A 21,266-nucleotide genomic window follows, 5' to 3' on the forward strand; every position below is an offset into this window, starting at 1 on the left:
TCATATGTAAAGCTGGTTCAGATGTAACATGGAGTCAGGATTATATCCTGGCTTTATATGACATCTCCAAGCCTTTCTTGGGAGCACCCACCCACCTGTCAATCTGTGTGAGAATGAAAAGAATTCTACTTTGGATTCTAGTTAGGAAAAGCCAGGATCATTTGTATTGTCTGAACCAAGTGATCTCAGTTTACTCTAACCACGGTTCTAAAATAAAAACCAGGATCTGAACCGGAGAGGTTATTTTGGAGCTCTGGTTAGAATACACTAGGAATACTTAGTTCAGCTATTACAAACAATCCAGGCTTATTCCTAAACAGAATTAGAAAAAGAATGCTTCTGTCACACAGGCAGGGAAGGCAGGGACACGTTTTGGAGGCTTGGAGACATCACACAAAGCCAGGATATAATCTTCTATGGGCCCCTGTGATATGAAGCAGGAGAAGTGGGATAGTGCCCGGTGCACCCCATTTATATGTTGAGTAAAAGCTGTGAATATAGCTATGTATAAACTGCACATATGTAGATATGTGCAGTTTATACATAGCTATATTCACAGCTTTTACTCAACATATAAATGGGGTGCACCGGGCACTATCCCACTTCTCCTGCTTCATATCATATCTCAGGATAGGTTGTATGAACAGGATCACTGTGTTAACACAGGTGTGTTATGCAACTCTTAGCCTAAATCCTGAAGCAAACAGAAGAACTGGGCCTAATCTGCACACCATATTTTTCACTGAGCGTAATTACAGTTGGGATCCCCTTGTCCAGCCAGAAAGCGCCCCTTTACAGGTTGGTGGAGGAAAACTTCCTAATTCCTATGACTTGTTCACATTTTCATTGCATAGAGAAATATACAAATGAAAAGTTCAGCATATATGTTGGGTTTCTTTTCACATCAAAAGCGAAGCTACCATTCATTATTTAGAAGCTTATATTGATACACAAGCAGAGCAATCTCTACCATTTATGAAGGAATCAACAGTAAAATTCAGATTTTTTTTTTAATTGCTTATTTGAAACCTAACTTAATACACCAACAAAATATACTGGGGAAAATGCTTGGCAGATTTCAGCATTTTCATCATAAATCTTCAACTTTGTGCAGAAGTAAATATATACTTCACCCTAAGCATGTGTTTATCTGGCTGCCAGAAGGGTAAAGTACTGGAAGATGTCAGTGTTGAATCCGTATGGACCTGTAAAGGTAGTTAATGTTTTAAAAGAAAAAGTGTATCTGGACTTTGTCATTTAAAGTAGATAAACCTTTCAGTTAGCATGTTTCTTTGCAAAGCTGTTCTTGATACTGTACCTCACTGGTTTCCTGTCTCGAAGCAGATCTTCCAGACTCCTTCCACAGTGTTCAGCAACAACTACCAGTCTCTCTGATGAAAAATATGAACCAATACAAAGAAAGATTTAGACATCAATGCACATAGGCACCAAACATGTTAACTCTTACACCCCACTGAAATTAAAACCATATTATTAAAACATCTCATCTCATAATACAAAGAAGATGTCTGCTTATTTTAGTGGAATATGAAAGTCACACTAAGTATACATTACAAAAAAAGATAATTGAATTAACATGTAGACGGCAATTATTTGCAACTAACTAAGTCAGAGAATACATGATTAAAAAACCAATTATGCTCCTTTATCACCTTCGGTACCAAGTAGGCATTAAGGCAATCCCACAGTACACATATATACATATTTCTGACATGTTGCTTTGGAAATAGTGACAGTACAACTGACAATAAGCAATATTTTCTAGATATATTTGTACATGGATTAGAAAATTATTTAGTATTATATTTAGCATTGCCCAATTCCTTCAACATCTGTACAGGTATAGATGAAGGAAGGCAAATATTTAAAACTGAAAATAAAATATAATCTATGGCTTTTGGAAGGTGAACAGAGTAACAGTACAACATACTAGGTTGCCATGCATAGATAGATATTAAGTTTGTTCCTTGTTAAAAGAAATAGAGGAAGTATTTATCTTGTTAGTAAGATTGGAACAGTATTTTTTTTAAAGAAGCAATACACTATTTACATATTACCATGAAAGGAAGTTACAAGGCACACATTAAAAACACTGTCATGTATTCAAATAAATATCCCATTTTTACCCCAAAGTAGGAGATTAAGATAGGTTGCACATTTTTTAAATGGGGGGGGGGTTTGATTTTTCTTTTTTAATCAATGTTGTCCTTGATCAGATGACACAGGTTGTAAAGGAACATAAATTCAATAACAGATGGAAAAGCAACAAGGCATCATGCTTAATTTTGTTCTGGCTTCTCCAACTTTGTTTGCTTCCTTCGTAAAGATGCATTACTTGCCCTATTAATTTTTCAGAACTGTTTATTCTGCTTGTCCTACTGGATAATCCATCAATTAGAGGTGTAACCCACCCCACAATAAAATTGTAATTTTGCTTTTGTCTTTTAATTATTTTTCTTTTCCATCCCCCCCTCCCCGCATGTTGCCTTGAATGTAGCCTGGAAGCAGACTGGCGACCAATGAAGCTGACGCAGAATAGGTGTAATACTCATGAAATGACCCACACCCACAAGCATCCTTGCAGCAGCACTCTGGATCAGCTTCCTGAATCAGCTTCCGAACAGTCTTCAAGGGCAGCCCCACATAGAGCGCATTGCAGTAATCCAATCTGGATGTTAGCAATGCATCAGTGACTGTGGTCAGGTCCGACGTCTCCAAGTAGGGTCACAGCTGGTATACTGGCCATAGTTGGTAAAAGGTGCTCCTGCACACAGCCGCGACCTGCGCCTCCAAGGACAACGTCGGGTCCGGAAGCATCCCCAAGCTGCGGACTTTGTCTTTCAGAGAAGTGTGAACCCGTCCAAGAACAGATTTACCTCATTACTCAGATGATCAGTTCTACTAACCCTGAGCACTTCCATCTTATCTGGATTAAGTTTCAGCTTGTTTGCCCCTGTCCAGTCCAGAACAGCCTCCAAGCCCCAGTGTCTGCTGACTTAGAAGATGGGTAGAGCTGGGTGTCATCAACATATTGATGGCACCGCAGCCCACACTTATGAATGACCTCTCCCAGGGGTTTTGTGTAAATGTTAAACAGCATGGGGGACAAAAGCCAAGGGGTGGAACAGCCACCCCCCAGCACCACCTTCTGAGTACGACCCTCCAGGTAGGAGCAGAGCCACCGCATAACCGTGCCCCCAAGTCCCAACTGAGAGAGACGTCCCAGAAGGATACCATGGTCTAATGGTATCAAAAGAAGCTAAGAGGTCCAGGAAGATCAACAGAGTCTGTCAATCTCCCGGCGTAGGTCGTACCAGGGCAACCAAGGCAGTTTCAGTCTCTTATCCAGGTCAGAAGCCAGACTGGAAAGGATCTAAGTAATCAGATTCATCCAGGACTGCCTGGAGCCGAGACGCCACAACGTTCTCCAACACCTTGCCCAAGAAGGGGAGGTTTGAAATTGGTCAAAAGTTATTTATGTCATCTGGGTCCAATGAGGGCTTTATAAGGAGGGGCCCAATGACTGCCTCCTTCAGGCAATGGCAGACCACCCCCTGCACCAGAGAAGCGTTCACCACCCCTGCCACCCATGTCCCTCCCTAGAAGTCTTTACCAACCATGATGGGCAAGGGTCGAGGACGCACGTGGTAGGCCTCAACCTTCCAAGCAGCCTGTCCACCTCTTCAGGCAACACAGTCTGAAAACGATCTAATATAACAAGACCAGACAGTGCACTGGCAACATCCAGTTCCGGTGCCGCAAATATCTTGGCATCCAAGTCAGACAAACAGGGGCATAGCAAGGTTGGAATGGGTCCAGAGACAAGATTTTAAAATGCACCCCCTCACTGAAGCTCAGCTCATGAAGTAAAGAAATCTTAAATGAGGCTGAACAGTGGTAACAAAAAGCGTAGTAAAATTTATATAGGTGACACCTGTGTGCCACAATAGAACATCATCCAAAATTATTTTTTTTAAGGTTGTGTAAATTGTGGAGGATGCAAGTCATTTAATGGTACTAGAGAAAGACATGCTGTTCTGGTAGCTCCAGGTCTTAACACTCACATCAGTTTCGGAGGATGAATACAACTGAAGGAAGCCTGGGCTGGTGCGCGGCTTGTGTGTGTGTGTGTATGGGGGGGTGTCAGTCATGTGACTTGCCTCTAGGGGGCCCCCCAAGGCAGTGGGCTCCCAGACAGCTGTCTCCCCTTGCCCTTTTATAGTTATGCCCCTGCAGACAAACAAGCTTCCAAAGCGGTTTACGTAAAGAAATAATAAATAAATAAATAAATAAGGTGGATCCCTGTCCCCAAATGGCTCACAATCTAAAAGGAAACATAAGACAGGCATAGCAACAGTCACTGGAGGGGTACTGTGCTGGGGGTGGATAGGGCCACTTACTCTCCCCCTGCTAAATAAAGAGAATCACCACCTTAAAAAGGTGCCTCTTTGCCCAATTAACAGAGGATATATATGTATGGCAATAAATGGGCTTTTTGGAAAGAAACTTGGATTTATTTTTAAAATTCATAGAGGAAACTGATATATTTATCACATCTTGCTACATTTTTTTGGCTATAAAATGCATAGCCAGCAAAGATTACAGTATGTGTTTTCAGCTTAACATTCCCTCTGCTACAATTTAATACATTATCCTTATCTTGCTGCAAGAATATTGCCATTTTTCATACAACTGTCCCTCCCTCATACAACTGTCCCTCCTTATGTGAATAAGATTTACATTAAGCCTGTCTTCTGCAGTTACTTTGACAGATACTGTGCTCAGCTATACAGCTAAAGCTAGTTTAATAAAATTAACCACCACCACCACCACCACTACTACTACTAATAATAAATCTCTTAAAATTAACAAAACTGATCTTAGGTATAACTGTCATCCCCCCCACACAGAAGCCCATACTGCGTTTATAAGAAATCTTGCTCCTGAATCAGCTTTGAACAATATATAGAAAAGAAGCAGAACCCAAACTAGTAACACAACATTTCTAAAATACAGACAGCATGCAATAGCTGGCAATCAAAATGATAGAAAAACAATGTAACTGAACAAATATGAGTTGAAAATTTGAAGCTAGCAATATGCTGGCCATTAGGACAGGCAGGATATGCACAAAGAGATAGTTTCACACAGAAGAGCCAATCGGGATGAGGAGATTTTACCGGTTCTGGATGGGGTTGCACTCCCCTTGAAGGAGCAAGTACGCAGCTTGGGGGTACTACTGGACCCGGCTCTGCTTTTGGAAGCTCAGGTGGAGGCGGTGGCCAGGGGTGCCTTTGCACGGCTTCGGCTAGTGCGTAAGGGTGTGCACGGAACCGCACAGCTGCGGTTCGGCACTGTGGAGGGGGTTCCTTTAAGGGTGGGGAGGGTTTACTTACCCCTCCCGCCGCTTTGCCCCCTCCAGCGCCCGTATTTTGTGTAGAAATTGTGGCGGCAGGATACCTCCCCGCCCCCCCTTCTTCCTCCTGAATGAAAAAGGCTGCAACAAGTCTTCTGAGCATGCGCACGCGCCCTTCACGTCTCCCCGCCAAGGCGGGGAGATCGGGCCTCCGAGGCCCGGTCTACCCGCCGTGGCGGGGAGACGTGAAGGGCGCGTGCGCATGCGCAGAAGACTTGTTGCAGCCTTTTTCATTCAGGAGGAAGAAGGGGGGGCGGGGAGGTATCCTGCCGCCACAATTTCTACACAAAATACGGGCGCTGGAGGGGGCAAAGCGGCAGGAGGGGTAAGTAAACCCTCCCCACCCTTAAAGGAACCCCCTCCACCCGGACCGGTCAGGTCTGAACCGGTCCCGACAGTCCGGAGGCCTTTACAATGGCCTCCGGACCGGTCCGGACACACCACTACTAGTGCGCCAGCTGCGTCCGTTTCTCGAGAAGGCAGATCTGGCCACGGTTACCCACGCCTTAGTCACGTCGCGGCTGGATTACTGTAACGCGCTCTACGTGGGGCTGCCCTTGAAGAATATCCGGAAACTGCAGCTAGTGCAAAATGCGGCAGCGAGGGTTTTATCCAGAGCTGCCCGTTGAGAACATATCACCCCCATTTTGAAAGAGCTGCACTGGCTGCCGGTTCATTTCCGGGTCCAATTCAAGGTGCTGGTTTTGACCTTTAAAGCCCTTAACGGTTTGGGTCCGGAGTATTTGAGGGACCGCCTGCTCCCAAGGGTTGCTGCCCACTTGACAAGGACATCTGAGGAGGCCCTGCTCCGGGTGCCGACAATGAGAGAGGCCCAGCTGTCGTGCACTCGGGACAGGGCCTTCTCTGTTGCTGCTCCTAGACTCTGGAATGCTCTCCCAGTGGCCATTTGTTCCTCGGACTCCATCACGGCTTTTAGAAAGCTTGTAAAGACTTGGCTTTTTACCCAGGCTTTTACATAATAGTTTTTACTGCTGCTTCGGTGTGTTTTTATCTGTTGTATTGTTTTTATGCCTGTTTTTATATGTTTTTAGCTTGATGTTTTTACTGTTTTTTATTGTATGTTTTAATTTCTGTAAACTGCCTTGGGGTTGTTTTTAATGAAAGGCGGTATAGAAATGTAAAAATAAATAAATAAATAAATAAATAAATAAATAAATAAATAAAGCAAGCCTTTCTGAGTGCAGAATGTCACACTGCAGGCGCAGGCACAAGCACACAGAGACACATCGTCAACCTTGGCATGACCCTGCCAATGTGGGTTAATCCACTTGATCTCAGGTAAAGCAATGTCAGGTGGGGCACCCTTTTCCCTCATGACAGCATTGCCTACATGTGTAGTGCTCTGCTCTTCCTCACATGAGTAAATTACAATCTTTACTCATATATTCAAGGTTTAAGACAGGTGCACTCAGGGATGTCATCTGAGTGGGGCCTAAACCACTCCAAATCAAACCTGCAGCTATGGCACAGCTTCACTCTGGGTTCTGTTACTTGGTCATATTAAAGTGTGACAGATCTGTGCATGGCTCCCTGCCTACCTCTGGGGGCTTTCTCGGGCCTGTACAAGATGGCGGCAGAGAGGAGGAAGAGACCAGCATTGCTCCCTCGGCCTGTGATGGGGATCTCCTCCAGCAACAAGTAGGCCTCTTGGCCAATTAGCACAGTGAGGAGTGGGAACTTCTTTCCACTGGTAAGTTCCTAGGATATAAGTTAAGGCCTGACCTGGTAGGCAGGCAGGGCCTTTTCTTCATCTGCTCTTTGGTTGGACTCAACAGAATGGCTGATAAAGAAACTGCACAACCGAGCATTGTCAGGCAAAGCTGCCATAAAATCAAGGGAGGCCACTTACTGCAGTAATTAATAATAATATTAATAATTAAAAAGAGCTGAGATATTTGCAGGGCTTTGTCTACAGCTGCTGCCAAAGACTATTATCTCTGCTCCCCAGCTCACCTCTGGAGCAGTCTCTCTGTATGGTGATCATGCTATTCAAAACAGCAGAGGAGGAAACCTGATTATGAGCCTATCTTCCGCTCTCCAAAGAAAGTTTGAGAAGTTTGAACTGCTTCACTTGGGGGAGGGAGGCATGGAGCCCAGAACCAAGGCCCAGGGCCAAGCACATCTGCTTTACATCACCCCATCTTGTCTCATCCCCAGAATCAAAGGCCATACCTGTCAGAACCAGACACACGGCTCAGTTGGGACTGTATGGCCTTCGATCCCAGGGACGACAGGCTCGAGTGTGACATCAAGCAGATGTCACATTCATGGATGAATTTACAGTTGGTACTGTAGTATTATTGTGATTAAACTCCTAAGAGACCCTCCAAAAGAGATCCCACCTAACTGTTCTTGTTCTGAGGGGAAGGCAAGTACTATCCCCTTTTTGACCCATCTCAAAAAGATGCTCATCCCTCTCCCATTCCTGAAAAGGGAAGGCAGAATGGATTCACCAACATGAGGACTCTTTCTCATCCCCATTAACCCCTGGACTCTGCATCCCTGGCTTGATCGGTAACTGTACAGGAAGGCCATGCAATACTTGTGGGAGGGATTCACCCAGAGCTTTCAGATTCCTTATCTATCTATATTTATTGATATACTGCCTGATATGAATACCCCTAGGTAGTGTACACAATTTAAAATACAACTAATATAAGACAGCATAAAATGATCAAAACGATTTGACTATATAAAACAAGCAATTAAAAAATAATTAACTAAAAGCCTGAGAAAACAGGTGTCATAAGGGTGTTTTTGAAAACAACCAGAGATGGAGAAGCTCTTATTCTGACAGGGAGTGCAATGAAGGAGAATGGGTGACCACTGAAGCCACAAACCTTAAATCCATTTGTGGCATAGGGGGATACTGTAGCAGCCAAGATAACTAGGAAATGTGCAGAAAACAGATGATGATGATGGTTGTTGTTGTTATTATTTATATAGTGCTTTTCAATAAAAAAAAGTTCTTAAAGTGTTTTCCATAGAATAAGATTAGCTGGCCCCTTCAGACCCTCACACCCCATTCCCAACCTTCACATATCACCTATGGGGATAGAGCTTAAGGAAGCCCCAGGGGAATTCCCCTTTCCTTTCCCAAGGACTCATCTGTAAATCATACCACTGCTCTAAGGCTCTGCACGATATGCTATGCATCTTTAGACCGTGCCATCTGACTGATCAGTCCTGCAGACATGTAGGGCTAGTGCACGGATGGCAAATTGCAACATTCAGTCAGCCTCCTTTCTGCCTGTCCACCCGAACAACTTCAGCCTTCTGGGTTTTACATCCAATATTACATTAACAAGACCAATGGTACATTGCTTGGTGGACTACTTGCCTCTGAGCCCTTAAATTCATGTTTGGAATGAGTGGTTGATGATAAAGTTGATCACCATATGACATGCACCACCTGAAAGATTTCCTATTCATGGGCAGAGCAGGTTCTAAGGAGTAAAGTCAATTCCGCTTTGCTTTTCAGTCCTTAGCAGCTGCTATAGGCATTCCTGGATAGAAAAAACTGTGGGGGGAGGCAAGGCTCCCATCACTAGGCTGACCTATCTGGGTACCAAACGTGATTTTGTGATTGGCACCTCCACCTCCCCAGGGAGAAAATTCAGGCTCTTCTGATCCTGTTGGAAGCAGTTATCATGAGGAAGAACGACACTCCGTGGGACATGCAGGTACTGTTGGGGCATCCTCAAGGCAGGGACATGTTTCAGCTTCTACAGAGCGCTTAGGCATGGGAGAGAATTCAGAGCACAACAGAGCAGCACATGGCCTCTCACTGCATCTCCACAGGTGCTTTGAAGTTTTAGTCAGAATGTCAGCCAGTGAGACACTTATAGAGAAAAGAGGAACATAAAAACAACAACACCCAGATATATATATGAGAGAGAGAGAGAGAGAGAAGGCCTCAAACAGGTTCTGAGAAAGTGGAGTTTTACTGTGGTACACATATGGTGAATTAATTCTGACATCTCATCTTCCTCAGGGACAAAATAAAATGTTGCATTATCATATTTCAATTAAAGCAGTTACAGAAGTCCACTTGAGTATGTTCTATGAGGTTTTGATGTACATACTAACATTTTACAGAGATTTTGTTCAGCAGATAGACAAGTTACACAACAAGAAGAGACAGTAAGAAATCTATTCAACTACAGGCATTTTTCTACCCGCTTATCCTACAGTCAAGAGAATGGGCTTGTAGCTTTACTTTATAAGAAAGCTGTGCAAGTTGATGATATTTTTAAGACAAATAATCATTTTATGTGCTTGTTGGCACAGTGACTGGAAAAGGATGAGAAACATGTTCCTACAGAATGCTTAAAAATAGTAAGCAATGGTATTTATTCACCATAAAAGTTAAAACATTCTCAAGGCCAAAAAGATGCACTCAAAACTTAAGTCATCCAGTGACTTATAGTATTCTATGGCCAACAAGAAATATATCCAGAGGTGTGAATTACAGTTCATCTTCATCATCTCTTGCAAGATATATGCTTCCCTGGCAAGTTCCAAAATGTAAGCACTGAGAAAGAATTGTTCAGACTGCCTTCTGTGGAACACATTTCTTTTAAACTCCAAACATCAAAAGAGAGATTTAAAGAATTAAAGAAAAAGAAAGACAGTTTGATGAATTACAGGAACCTCTGAAACAAATGAACTGAAGAAGTCTGTAGATTTTGAAAGGGGGGGGCAGAGGGAGATGCAGAAAAGAGAGATAGGCAGAGTGTGAAAAAGGGTAGGAAATACCTAGAAATTATTAGCCTGATCTAAACTACAGAATAACAAAGGCTGCAACCCAGCAGCACTCCTACATCTGCATCTGTTATGTGAAACAATACAGACAAGAGTGAGAAATGCTGCTACAGAGTCAGTCTGCAAAAAAGCAAAGTGCTGCCTTTGGGGGAAAAAATCTAGAGGCCTCTTTGAAGTGTAGTGCTCTGAAACACATGCAGAAAATAATTACTGTAACACTCCTATACGCACACCCAGCAGCCACTGAAGATGGGCAGGGAAAAGACAATAAATGAGTAGAGGGGAAAATGAGGACACTCACCATGTTTTCCACGAGAAATGTCCACATACTGGCATAGCCTAGGATGCGTAATTGTCTTGAGAATTTGAAAGCGGCCAAGGATTTTTATGGAGTTTGGTGTCAACGGCAGGCCGTTGCTGCCACAAACATCATTTGGAAGGGCTGAAGCAAAGAATGTGAAAGCTCCTAGCTCTGCATCCTTTAAGGGAAACATCTTGGGCTCCAAAAAGACACCTTTCTAAGTAGTGTACTCCTGAAACAGAAATAAATGTTAATATAGGCTACAGAATTCATACCAGAAAATGAGATACCTACAGAACAAGTGATTTAAGACTTACAGTTTTAATTGTAAAGGCTGTCAAGCAATCAGAAGACATTGTTTTTATACTGGCTGTAACAGAGCAGCAAAAGCTCTTTTCAACTAAATGTATATACAGCAACATATCACACACAACAAAATATTTGGATAACTTACATTCCAAACTTTACTCTGCAAAGGAATGGGCTATTTATTTAGCTACAAATAAGGTTACAATCCGGACCTAAAATGTGCATGTGTATCAATAAAATGAGCCATCTTATTTATTTGTTTGTTATTTCTCTTTGTAAACTGCCCTGAGCCATTTTTGGAAGGGTGGTATAGAAATTGAATTATTATTATTATTATTATTATTATTATTATTAATGATGATGATGATGATGATGTGTGTGAGTAGCAAAGAACATTTGCAATCCCCAAATTTCAGCAGTGAATTATCAAGCAGCCGCAAGGCTGCAATTGTGGAGAAAACAGTCAGAAAGCCCAGTAACAGGCTAAATGACACAGGCAACTAGATCAGCTGTGCTGCCTCAATATAAAGTAAGAGTTCAAGCAAAGCATGCTAGTATCAGGGTAATTTCAGTCCCAAAGCAACAACAACATGCCAGACATGCTAAAGAATATTTTTGTCAAAATGCTTCAGAAATTAAAGAGTGCCTTCTCTGGCTAAATTCAAATTACTATTTGTGTTTTGTTTTCTGGGCACAGAACACTTTCCTCCCAGATCCAAGTCCAAACTGGATTTTTCCAGCTTAGTCAGCCAGGTGCGAGTGACATTCTATGATTGCTTTTTTTTTTTTTTTTAATAGACAAAAGCTAGTTTCAGTAGCCCATTTTCCTTTCCCATCTGGGCATGACAACTCTAAACAGAAAGACACAAAACAGGAGGCCTGAAGCAGTAGATCAGTGAATGCAGCTTGCATTTTACACTGATTCAAGGGCATAAATAGGCTGAGGTCTCCCACAGGTCTACAGATTGTCTCATGATATGGACTGGTCTATTTTGCTGGAACTGCTAGCCTCTACATGTTCCTGAGTTTTGATGTAGAGACAAAATGTTCCATTTTCAGGCTGTTCTTGTAATTATTATGTCTTTAGTAACATAGGTATTAAATCTAAACTCTCCGACTAGTACCTGAGCCATTTAGGGGCTGTATGTCATTTTCAGTCTTTTTAGATTAAGCGCCATGGTCTGAAGTACTAAATTTCAGAGTTCTAACTTGGATGGAAATACCCTGGAGAATCAGTCACTATTAAGGGTATTTTACAAATACAATGTTGAAACTGAAGAGGGAGAGTTTGTCCTGAGCAGTGTAAACAGAGCAATAGAAAGTAAAATTTGCTGACTTAAAGCAGTCCAAATATTAGTTACCGCAATCTATATTGCAATATGTTACAGGAGTTTGTGGCGGTGGTGATGAAGCCTCTGGCACTCATGGGCTGCCTTGGAATGTTCATGAAAATATTATTTGCTGGGAGAAAGATAACACAGAATGCTTGAAGACAGTCTGTGTCAGAAGTAAGTGGTCACTTTGGCTTGGACTAAAACCTGGTATAGATTCCTGGGACAGAAGGAATTGTGTGGGCAAAGAGATGGGCTAGTGAGAAGAGGTTCCTGGAGAGTCCAAAGGTGAGGAGTCAAGCACTCAGAGACAGGATGGCTAGGAAAAGGGCCAGAAATGAACAGAACAGTGGAAAATGGAAGAGTATGTGGGGGGGAAAGTCAAGGGGGGAAAATCCCTACTCTTGGGGCAATAATTTACTCTCAGCATAATATACCTCGTTGTTAGGATAAAATGGGAGGACACAGCACTAAGCTCCTTGGGAAAAGGGCAGGATATAAATGTATTAAGTGATAATAAATATAATGGGTATCCCTTTGCCTGCCTCTTTCCATAGCAACAGTAATCTTGCCGATTGAGGCTACCAGGCAGAGAGGAAACACGGTCCAGCCCAAGCAAGCCTACCTTACTTAACATCCCTTCCCACTTCTGGGTCACAGACCTGGATTTGGCCTTAAACATGGCCAATTCCAGGTCTCTACAGACTCGGGTTGGATGGCTGAAGGGCACAGTGAGCCTTAGACAGAGAAAGGCCACCTTGGTTCCTAATCCACCCTCCCTGCTGCTCAGAGTCTTCTAATTTTATGCTGCTGTTGTTTGTTTCCTCTCTAGGGTCGCATTTTAACCTCTAAGTATCTTTTTGCTGCTGCTGGATGGAATCAACTCCTCAAATTCCAGTTCAGGCTTGGATTTGAGGAAGGAATGGAGTTGCTACCCCACAGATCTTTCTTGCTTTCCCCCCAAAAGCAGGAGGTACAAAAGCAGCAGTAACAACCTGAATTATCCAGTTACATTCCCGCCCCACCGGAAGAGATATGGATGAAGGGAAGGCACTTCAGTGGGCCCTTGGATTTGGGAGACGAGAAGCAAGCAGCCCATAATGAAAACTGTCGTGATCTGAACCAGAGGCATGATTCAAAAACCTTTCTTAAATGCTTCTACTTTACACAGGATCTAGAGGAAAGACACCAGAGTAAAACCAAAAGTGCCCTCTGGGATCCAGAATCCACAAAGACAGAGGAATGGCTATAGAGCAACTGTTTGTTACCTTAGCTGAAGCTCACACAGACTACTACTAGTACAAATATTTATATACTGCTCTTCAAAGCTCTCAAAGCAGTTTGCGTAAGAAAATACATAAATAAGATGGTTGCCTGTCCCCAAAGAGCTCACAATCTAAGGAAGACTAGATTTCTCTCCCTGAACTCCACTTCTCCTATTTATTAGATCTCATTCCTTCTTCCAGGAAACTCAATGTGGCATACAAGGTTCCCCCATCTTCACATAGGCTAAGACTGAATGGCCCAAGGTTACCCAGTGAGTTTCATAACCAAGGGGGAATTTGAACCTGGGCCCCCAAATCCCAGTCTGACATTCTAACCATCTTTTTTTGATTACCAGTTCTGCTTTTTCTCTTACGTCTTTTGGGCTCCCAAGTTCCCCACAACAGCCCTCACCTAACTGTACTATTCTTTTTTTGGTCTATCTTGTTAATTCTTTCCTATGCCTCTTGATTCTCCATCCATCTATTCCTCCATTTCTTCCTCTCATGATTTGCTCCACTCTTGCCTAACACTAATTCAGAACTCGATTCTAAGCATGTTTACTACTCCACAGTAAGCGCATACAGAATTGCAAACTTCCTGTCATTTCTTTTCCTTCCGTCTCTTAGAGTTCCTCTTTTACTCTCTACACTTTTTGGATTCATTTAATACTGGATTGCTTAGTTTATCCATCCAGGGATCTAAACAAACTGAATTATAATGATTATTTTTAATTTTGGAGCTGTGTGCAATACAGAGTCAAGATGTAGCACATTTGGATCATATACATATTTACTCAAAACTCAAACACACAGAATTCAATGGGATTTCTCCAAAATCAGAGCTTTAGCAAGTGTAGCTCAACCAGAACTAAGGGTTAAGCATACTGAAATATAATTTAATTTTATCTCGATACTGTATACTTAACCTTTTTGTTTAGTATACTTAGGAAGCACACACACAAAAGAGAACCTTCCTACACTCCCCTCTTCATAGACATACATAAATGAATAAGATTGTTTATGTCCCACTTTTCAAGAAAGAATAAGCAGGCGTGGGGATGTGTCCGGGAGTTCCAACCTATCCCAAAGGGCTTCATAATCTAAAAGGAAACAAAAGGGTAACCAACAGCCACTGGAAGGACACTTTGCCGGGCTGAATCGGGAGAACAGCTTTCCTTTTGCTCAACATAAGAGAACCACCCTTTACATAGGTGCCCCTTTAACCAGTTAAGGGGTTTAAATTGTAAGGGGTTCAAATCACATAAACCTTTAAAAACATATATTCCACCCCTTCAAGCAACAAAAAATAGATAAGAAAACAAGACGCCTCGAATGCACTCAGCACCGACGCATCCACTTTCTCTTTGCCCGACCCCACATTCAGGTCTTCTCCCACCTCAACCCGCATCCCTTAAGCTACCACGCACGCTCTTCTCCCCAAAAGCACGACCTGCGGAACAGAGACACACCTGACGGACCCAGTCCTTCCATTCCGCCTCGCCTGGCCACGCCCACCCGCTTTCCCATTCGCCTGATCTCCCGGGGCCGAGGTTGACGTAACGCGCACACGCAGCGCACACACGTTCCAATTCGGGCCGCACAACGGGCCTGCGCGTGCGCGGAGCCTTCTGCTGGCGCTTCCGTTGCCCGTGAGGCGAGACCGGTAAGTCGGTGTGAGAACTGAGGTGGGGAAACGGGTCTGTGGTGTTGATTCGGATTCTTTATAGCTGTGTCTGTTACTGTACATTACAAGCGGCGGCCGCGGAGCGGGAGGCTTATGGTAGCTGGTGGACCTGGAGAGTGGTCGGTCTGTCCCTTTTGATGAGGGCCTTATGGGGGTAGAGCCCGCAGCTTGCTTTTAAAGGGGTTTTTAGGGCTGGGAAGGGTTAATGGAGCTCGTGGGCTCCTACCACACTCCGAGTGCAAATCATCGGCTAACGCCAGAAAAAGGCCGTAAAGGGTCTATGGATGGAAGACAGACGGATCTCTTCTCACTTCGTCATAAATCTCACTCGGTGACCTTGGGCCTGTTGTTCAACTTCAGCCTAGCCTACCTCACAGGGTTGTTGTGAGACCAAAAGGGGAGGGGACATTCTTGTATGCTGCCCTGAGCTCATTGGAAGGTGGGCGAGACGAAAGTGCAGTCTGCCATCCACAATAATCCAGTAACAGTATGCAATACTGACATTTTGTTATCGGTGCACATGACTGAGGATAGCCAGAAGAAGCAAAGTGGATGAAAGACTGGACAGGGATGGGCAGAAGGCCAATTAATCAATACTTTATTTTGGTCTTTGACCAACTGAGGAAGGTGGATATCTTAGTAGATATTGGAGTGTAGTAGATCACCATCAGCTTCTAATAGTTTAATAGCAAATAAAATTGCAAGAGTATATGTGTGTGTTGTTATTATTATTAATAATAAATGCTGTGGTTAATCATGTTTATTTTCTGTCTCTCAGCCTTGGTGTTTCTCACCTGCAAGACATGAGTATTAATTGGTTGCAAGCTGGCTGGTTTTAGAGTCATGTTAGAATCCTTGATTGGTAGTAACTCATGTGGATTTGTATATATAGCTCATGAGGTTTTGTGGCTTAGGAGCCCCCAGTCACTATTTGGCCCTAGCTCCAGCTGGTGTAATTTGAGATTTTGGAAAAAGTATAGCTTATGTAAGTCTGAAGCCTGTCTCCCTCTGGAGCTAAAAACCATTCCTTGTCCGAATCCTTGGTTTGTGGAGGATGATAGTGGTTGCTTGTGGTTGAAGGAAAGGCATTCTGTACATGTACAGAGGTGCTTCCTTTCTGCTGGACTGAATCTTGGCACTGATTATACCTGAGGATTAACCTCTGCTGTGCCCTGGTTCTAATTATGAGGGTTATCAAAAGAACTAAAAGCTATCCACAGCATTATCTTCCTTGTAATAGCGCCAAGTTGTACTGCATAAGAATGAAAAGATCAGTGTCTATGTGGTACTTTTCCAAGGTGATGTAGGGTTAGAGTGGAGAGAAGCTACTAACACTAGGTGTGTTGTGAACACATGCAGGGTGTCATCCGTGAACTGTGAGAGAGGGTAGATCAGCCTATAGCTAGTTCCAAACCCATGGGTGTAACTGCTTTGTCAAGAGCTAGTGGACTGTTACTCATGATTTTGACTAAAGCTGTCTCGCTCTGTCATGCTCGGTGTGTGCTGCTGTTAGTATCGCCTAACCTGGATCTCTGTTGTTGTAAACGCCTCCTTTCAGGTTTCTCATATGTTACTGTATTAGTTTGACACACTACAAGATTGCTGATCCCTTATGTGGGCTCTTTAATTCTGAGTAAGGATGGAGTTTGTTCATGTGGTACTCTCACTGCACTATGTGCTTGAATTTGGAAGGTTTATTTCTCAGCTGTATTTTGCAAAGATTTGTATGCTTAACATTGCCTCTTCGACTATCAGGTGTTCACAAAAGGACAGATCTGGTGGGGAAGAGGAAGTAGAGTTGGGGTCCTACGTTCCACTGAATCTTGCAGTGAGGATCTCTGCTTTGGCTGTTCCTGTTAAATGTGAGTCAAAGTATGTTGTGTACTATGTTCCTTTAAACTGAGCAAAGCAGAATGAAGGCGATGCTGTACACAAAACAGTACGTTAAGAAACAAATGCAGGGTTCCCACCTCTGTGGTTATCTCATAAAACTAATGCTGAGTGGATTATTTGCAGGGGAGAACTTGTGGGCAAGAGAAGATACTAAACTCTTCTCATGCTTGCTGATTCTTCCCAGCAAATGCTGTTCCCCCAGCTAGGCCCTGAAACTGGAAGAGGCAATTGCAGCTGGCCTGTAGGGGGCATATGCAGGAGAGAACTGGCTGGATTTGGATGGGTTACTACCTACCCACCGATTCACCCCTGCCCTTGTGTTTTTGGAAAGCTATGTATGTAAATGTAATATGTAGCTTTGTCTTTGTCCTGTCTCCCATTTCTTCACTTTTCGCCTTCCACCCAAAAAGTCTTGATACTTACCACAGCCAGATGCTGCTGGAGATAAACGAAAGTTCAGTGCTATAAGTGCTCTACTGTAGCTACCCTGAGGTAATTAAGAGGCATCCATTCCTCCCCATTTTATGCTACTAGTTCTTCTGGCTTGTTGGCATTGCCAAAATTCACCACAACCAGGTGTGTGGAGCATTCTGCTATGGCAGCTGGCTCACAGTTGACAAATTGGAAAGTTGGCATATCACTCCCACAGTTGCTCACAGTCCTTCAGTAGCCTTATTATCTAGGCTTCGATTTTTAATCTTGCTAGTCTTGATGTCCTGCTGCAGTTTGTTTTTTGCGGGGAGACTTGTAGGGAAATAAGATGTTGAGAGCCAAATGGATTACCATCTAGTCTATCCCTTGCTTTTCCCCTAGGTCATGAGAGTCTGAGCACCCCTCAGTCTGTTCATTCCCCACTCTGAACAGAATAAATATCAGTAGATAGCAAGGAATTTGATTGGTTCCTAGGGGTTTGGGAGGCAGCACAAAATAGATAATATGGTGTCAGGATCTGAAGTGACAAAATTCTGGCTACACCTTCTTAAATGTTGTTTTCCCCCACCTTCCCTCCATTATGTAGCAAATCACAAAAGCTGGTGGAAAAGGGCAAAGCCAAAAGTGTTTCCTTAGAGCAGGAGTTTTCAAACTTTCTAGATTTAAAGTACCTTTCACTTCATTTCATCTTCCAGCAGGTGCCCAACTTCTGACAAGTCAGTACCCTGAAACATGCAACTGAAAAATACACTTGTGGGTAAAGACAGAAAATGAAGGATGAATGCTAGACAGAAAGCAAGTTATACAAGGATAAAAACTATATAGAGATTGGAGACATGATTTCTTTATTTTAAGGAGAGCTTCAACACAAAGAGGCACAATGTCTCTTCTAGTCCTTGACCTGTGTCCCTTTCTTACCGACAACGTTTCCCCCCTCTATTCCCTCATCTTAAAATAAGTGGCAGAAGCCCTGTTTGGATTCTGAAACTAAGTGCCAGGGCTTAGCAACAGGGTCTGTATTTTGTGTCAGGACTAAGTCCTAGGGTATTGGGAGTGATAATAATAATAATAATAATTAATGATGATGATGATGATGATTTGATTTCTATACCGCCCTTCCAGAAATGGCTCAGGGCGGTTTACACAGAGAAATAACAAACAAATAAGATGGAACCCTGTCCCCAAAGGGCTCACATTCTAAAAAGAAACATAAGATAGACACCAGCAACAGTCACTGGAAGTACTGTGCTGTGGGTGGATAGGGCCAGTTACTCTCCCCCTGCTAAATAAAGAGAATTACCATGGTAAAAGGTTATCTTTGCCCAGTTAGCAGGGGCCTCCTGAACACATTGCCACCTTCTCAGCAACTGCAACTTGTTCTTTCAGCCATAGGATTAAGCAGCACAGGGTTTTCTTTTTTTAAAAAACCCCAATTAAACAGTGGAATTGCAACCACTGTTGCCTACGGTGTGTTGTGTATGGTAGCAGTACCATTTTCTTACTGTTTCTTCTCCCTATCTTCAAATGAGTAACTGAACTAAGACACAGTCAACAAGTTTTGTACCTTTTCGATGCTATCCCTGCAATCCACCAGAAACCAATTTTGTCAGATTCTCTTCTTGCTCAACCCATCAGTTTCCCCTGCCTTAATCTTAAACCATTCCTCCATCTTCCACGCTCTCCTTCTTCCTCTCCCTTTAGATCTCTGTGTTCTGAAGCACCCTGTTCACTTTGCCTTATTTCAGATAGCTTTGGTATATCTACCAGGGAAACTGTACAACTAACCCTTCAAACTATTGCCAGTTGGGCTAACTCTGGTTGGGAGCTGTGTGGAGGAGGGGACTGCTGTGGTAACTTAAGTAGTGAAGCACTCTGCATATTTTCAGAGCCACTTTCTCGCCATGCTTTCTGCAGTAGCTTCAGAATATTAAAGAGGATTCCCCAAAACTGAAGCAATGAGTGGCTGTAGTCATACTTCTTTCCGTGTGTAGTACCCTCTTAAGAAATATACCTGCATGGTGGATGCTGCTTAAGTCCCAAGTGTTTCTCTAAACTGTTGCTTATTATATCTTCCCATATTAAAAATCATTTTCTGTCTCAAAACTTTGTAATAGTGTATAGGTGTTGTGTATGTGTCATCTTTTATAGAGTCCATGTTCCACTCACTTCAGGTCATTATATGGAAAGATTTTCAGTTGCACACTCCTCCCTGACCTCAGGCAAATAACTTCCTCTCAAATTCCTGCACTACACTTAGAAACTATGTAGTGACCTATATCAGTGTTGGAAGGGCAAAGATGATTAAGCTAGAAGAAGCCACATATTTTTTTGAAGACCCAGTTCCCTTTTTCTCACTACTTGCATGGGACTGGGAAGGGAAAGTAGTGTGTGCACATTTGTGTATTGTTTGGGAATGCTACAACTTTGACTAGGAATAAATAGCACGCTTGGTAGCCTTGTTCAATTTGTGGACAAAGACGAATATTTATATGCTGCTTTTCAACACAAGTTCAAAGTGGTTTACATTGATATAAATAAATAAAATGGCTCCCTGTCCCCAGAGGGCTCACAGTCTAAAAAAGAAACATAAGATAGATACCAGCAACAGCTACTGGAGGGATGCTGTGTTGGGTCTGGTTAGGGCCAGTTAATTTTCTCCTGCTAAATATCGAGAAAAGCTTGTAAAAGCTCCCTCTTTGCTCAGCATGGAACTTCATTCACATTTATGCCAACCAAGCATTGAGAAACTTTCTGAAATATAATTTAACTTTTTTATTGTATATGTTGCTAACTTTGAAATGTGTTTTAAAAATTAGAATAAGTATATCGCGTTTGGCAAATTAAGCTCCTTTCTAGTGTTCTGATACATTTGAGCTAGTATCTGGAGAAAGCACAGAAAATAAAAGTCTGAAGTCTTTTTTTTTTTTTTTGCTTCAACTTTTCTTGCTTCCAAAGAGACAAACTGTGCAGAAGTTTCCTCTTGGTTTGTGCCCTTGAATAATCTGTAGACCAAATACATCTAACTGGCCAAATCAGTGGATTGGCTTGAGAAGTTTCTCAAGTTCTTTTTTCCATTAAGATGTGGCTGATGTTATGTCCATTTAACTAGTTCAACTGAAATGATTTCCTAACACAAGTGCAAAATAATTGCCCTGATCTCTGAAGCATTAGTTAAATCCTGCAAATGAATTTTTCCTATCATCCACATAGTCATTCTCTATCAAATGATCCAGTATACTAGAGTATGATATTTCATCTTTGAGTGGCTACACCAAATTATGCTGCAAAGAAATGTTTGAAATGCAATATGGTCAGTTTATCAGATGTGGATAAGATATCAGTGCCTTCTACTGTCTACTAAATTATGCCCTTAAAATATCTTAGTCTTTATTTTTAAGTGACTCTTACTTTTGTTTTTACCTGAATCCACGACTAGGTTTTTTCCAAGTTCTCTGATGAGATAAATTGGGAGGTCATCTTAAATTCACAGTCCTCTTCCCTTTAGGTAAATACAGGTACAACCTATATTTAACCTGTATTTTTAAAGGGGGTATTCTTAAATTCAGGGTCACCTTCTATTCAGGTAAATATGGTATATTTTTAACTGGAATACTGCTTGCTTAAAGCACTAACGAAACCATCCTAAGGAACTAGGATGCTCCAATAGTACTGATACAATATTTTTCATCCTAATCTGATAATATACTTTTAAGGATTACTTTCTGTTTTGCTTTTGAAATTCTTTTCAACACTGGCACCTTCTGCAGTTCTTCATGCATTTAATGAAACACATTTACTCAGCCTTTACATATATAGCACAGGTTACAGT

The 21,266-nt window shown here is 42.5% G+C and overlaps 2 protein-coding genes across 11 annotated transcripts in view; one reads left to right on the forward strand and one right to left on the reverse strand.

The window, feature by feature from the left end:
* Positions 1 to 15,023, reverse strand: part of TBCK (TBC1 domain containing kinase) — a 143,184-nt gene extending 128,161 nt beyond the window's left edge. For 2 of the 5 annotated variants that reach the window (XM_053253541.1, XM_053253537.1), the window contains exons 1-3: positions 14,898 to 15,023; positions 10,524 to 10,755; positions 1,319 to 1,391 (exon numbers count right to left, since the gene is read on the reverse strand). In XM_053253541.1, the coding sequence (XP_053109516.1) occupies positions 1,319 to 1,391; positions 10,524 to 10,716 (266 nt within the window). In that variant the 5' untranslated portion in view covers positions 10,717 to 10,755; positions 14,898 to 15,023. Of the gene's footprint in view, positions 1 to 1,318; positions 1,392 to 10,523; positions 10,756 to 14,824 lie in introns of all 5 variants that reach the window. The other 3 variants (XM_053253540.1, XM_053253539.1, XM_053253538.1) reach the window with 3 other exon arrangements.
* The window catches only part of AIMP1 (aminoacyl tRNA synthetase complex interacting multifunctional protein 1), a 181,274-nt gene that overhangs the window by 118,002 nt on the left and 42,006 nt on the right, over positions 1 to 21,266 (forward strand). The window contains exons 1-2 of one of the 6 annotated variants that reach the window (XM_053253542.1): positions 15,070 to 15,091; positions 16,868 to 16,974. The exons of 1 other annotated variant lie outside the window; for it this stretch is intronic. In XM_053253542.1, the coding sequence (XP_053109517.1) occupies positions 16,973 to 16,974 (2 nt within the window). In that variant the 5' untranslated portion in view covers positions 15,070 to 15,091; positions 16,868 to 16,972. Of the gene's footprint in view, positions 1 to 14,965; positions 15,092 to 15,115; positions 15,236 to 16,080; positions 16,098 to 16,867; positions 16,975 to 21,266 lie in introns of those variants that run through there. 4 more of the 6 variants (XM_053253543.1, XM_053253550.1, XM_053253545.1 and 1 more) reach the window with 4 other exon arrangements.

The sequence above is a fragment of the Hemicordylus capensis genome, chromosome 5, assembly GCF_027244095.1.
Source record: "Hemicordylus capensis ecotype Gifberg chromosome 5, rHemCap1.1.pri, whole genome shotgun sequence".
Taxonomy (NCBI): Eukaryota; Metazoa; Chordata; class Lepidosauria; order Squamata; family Cordylidae; genus Hemicordylus; species Hemicordylus capensis.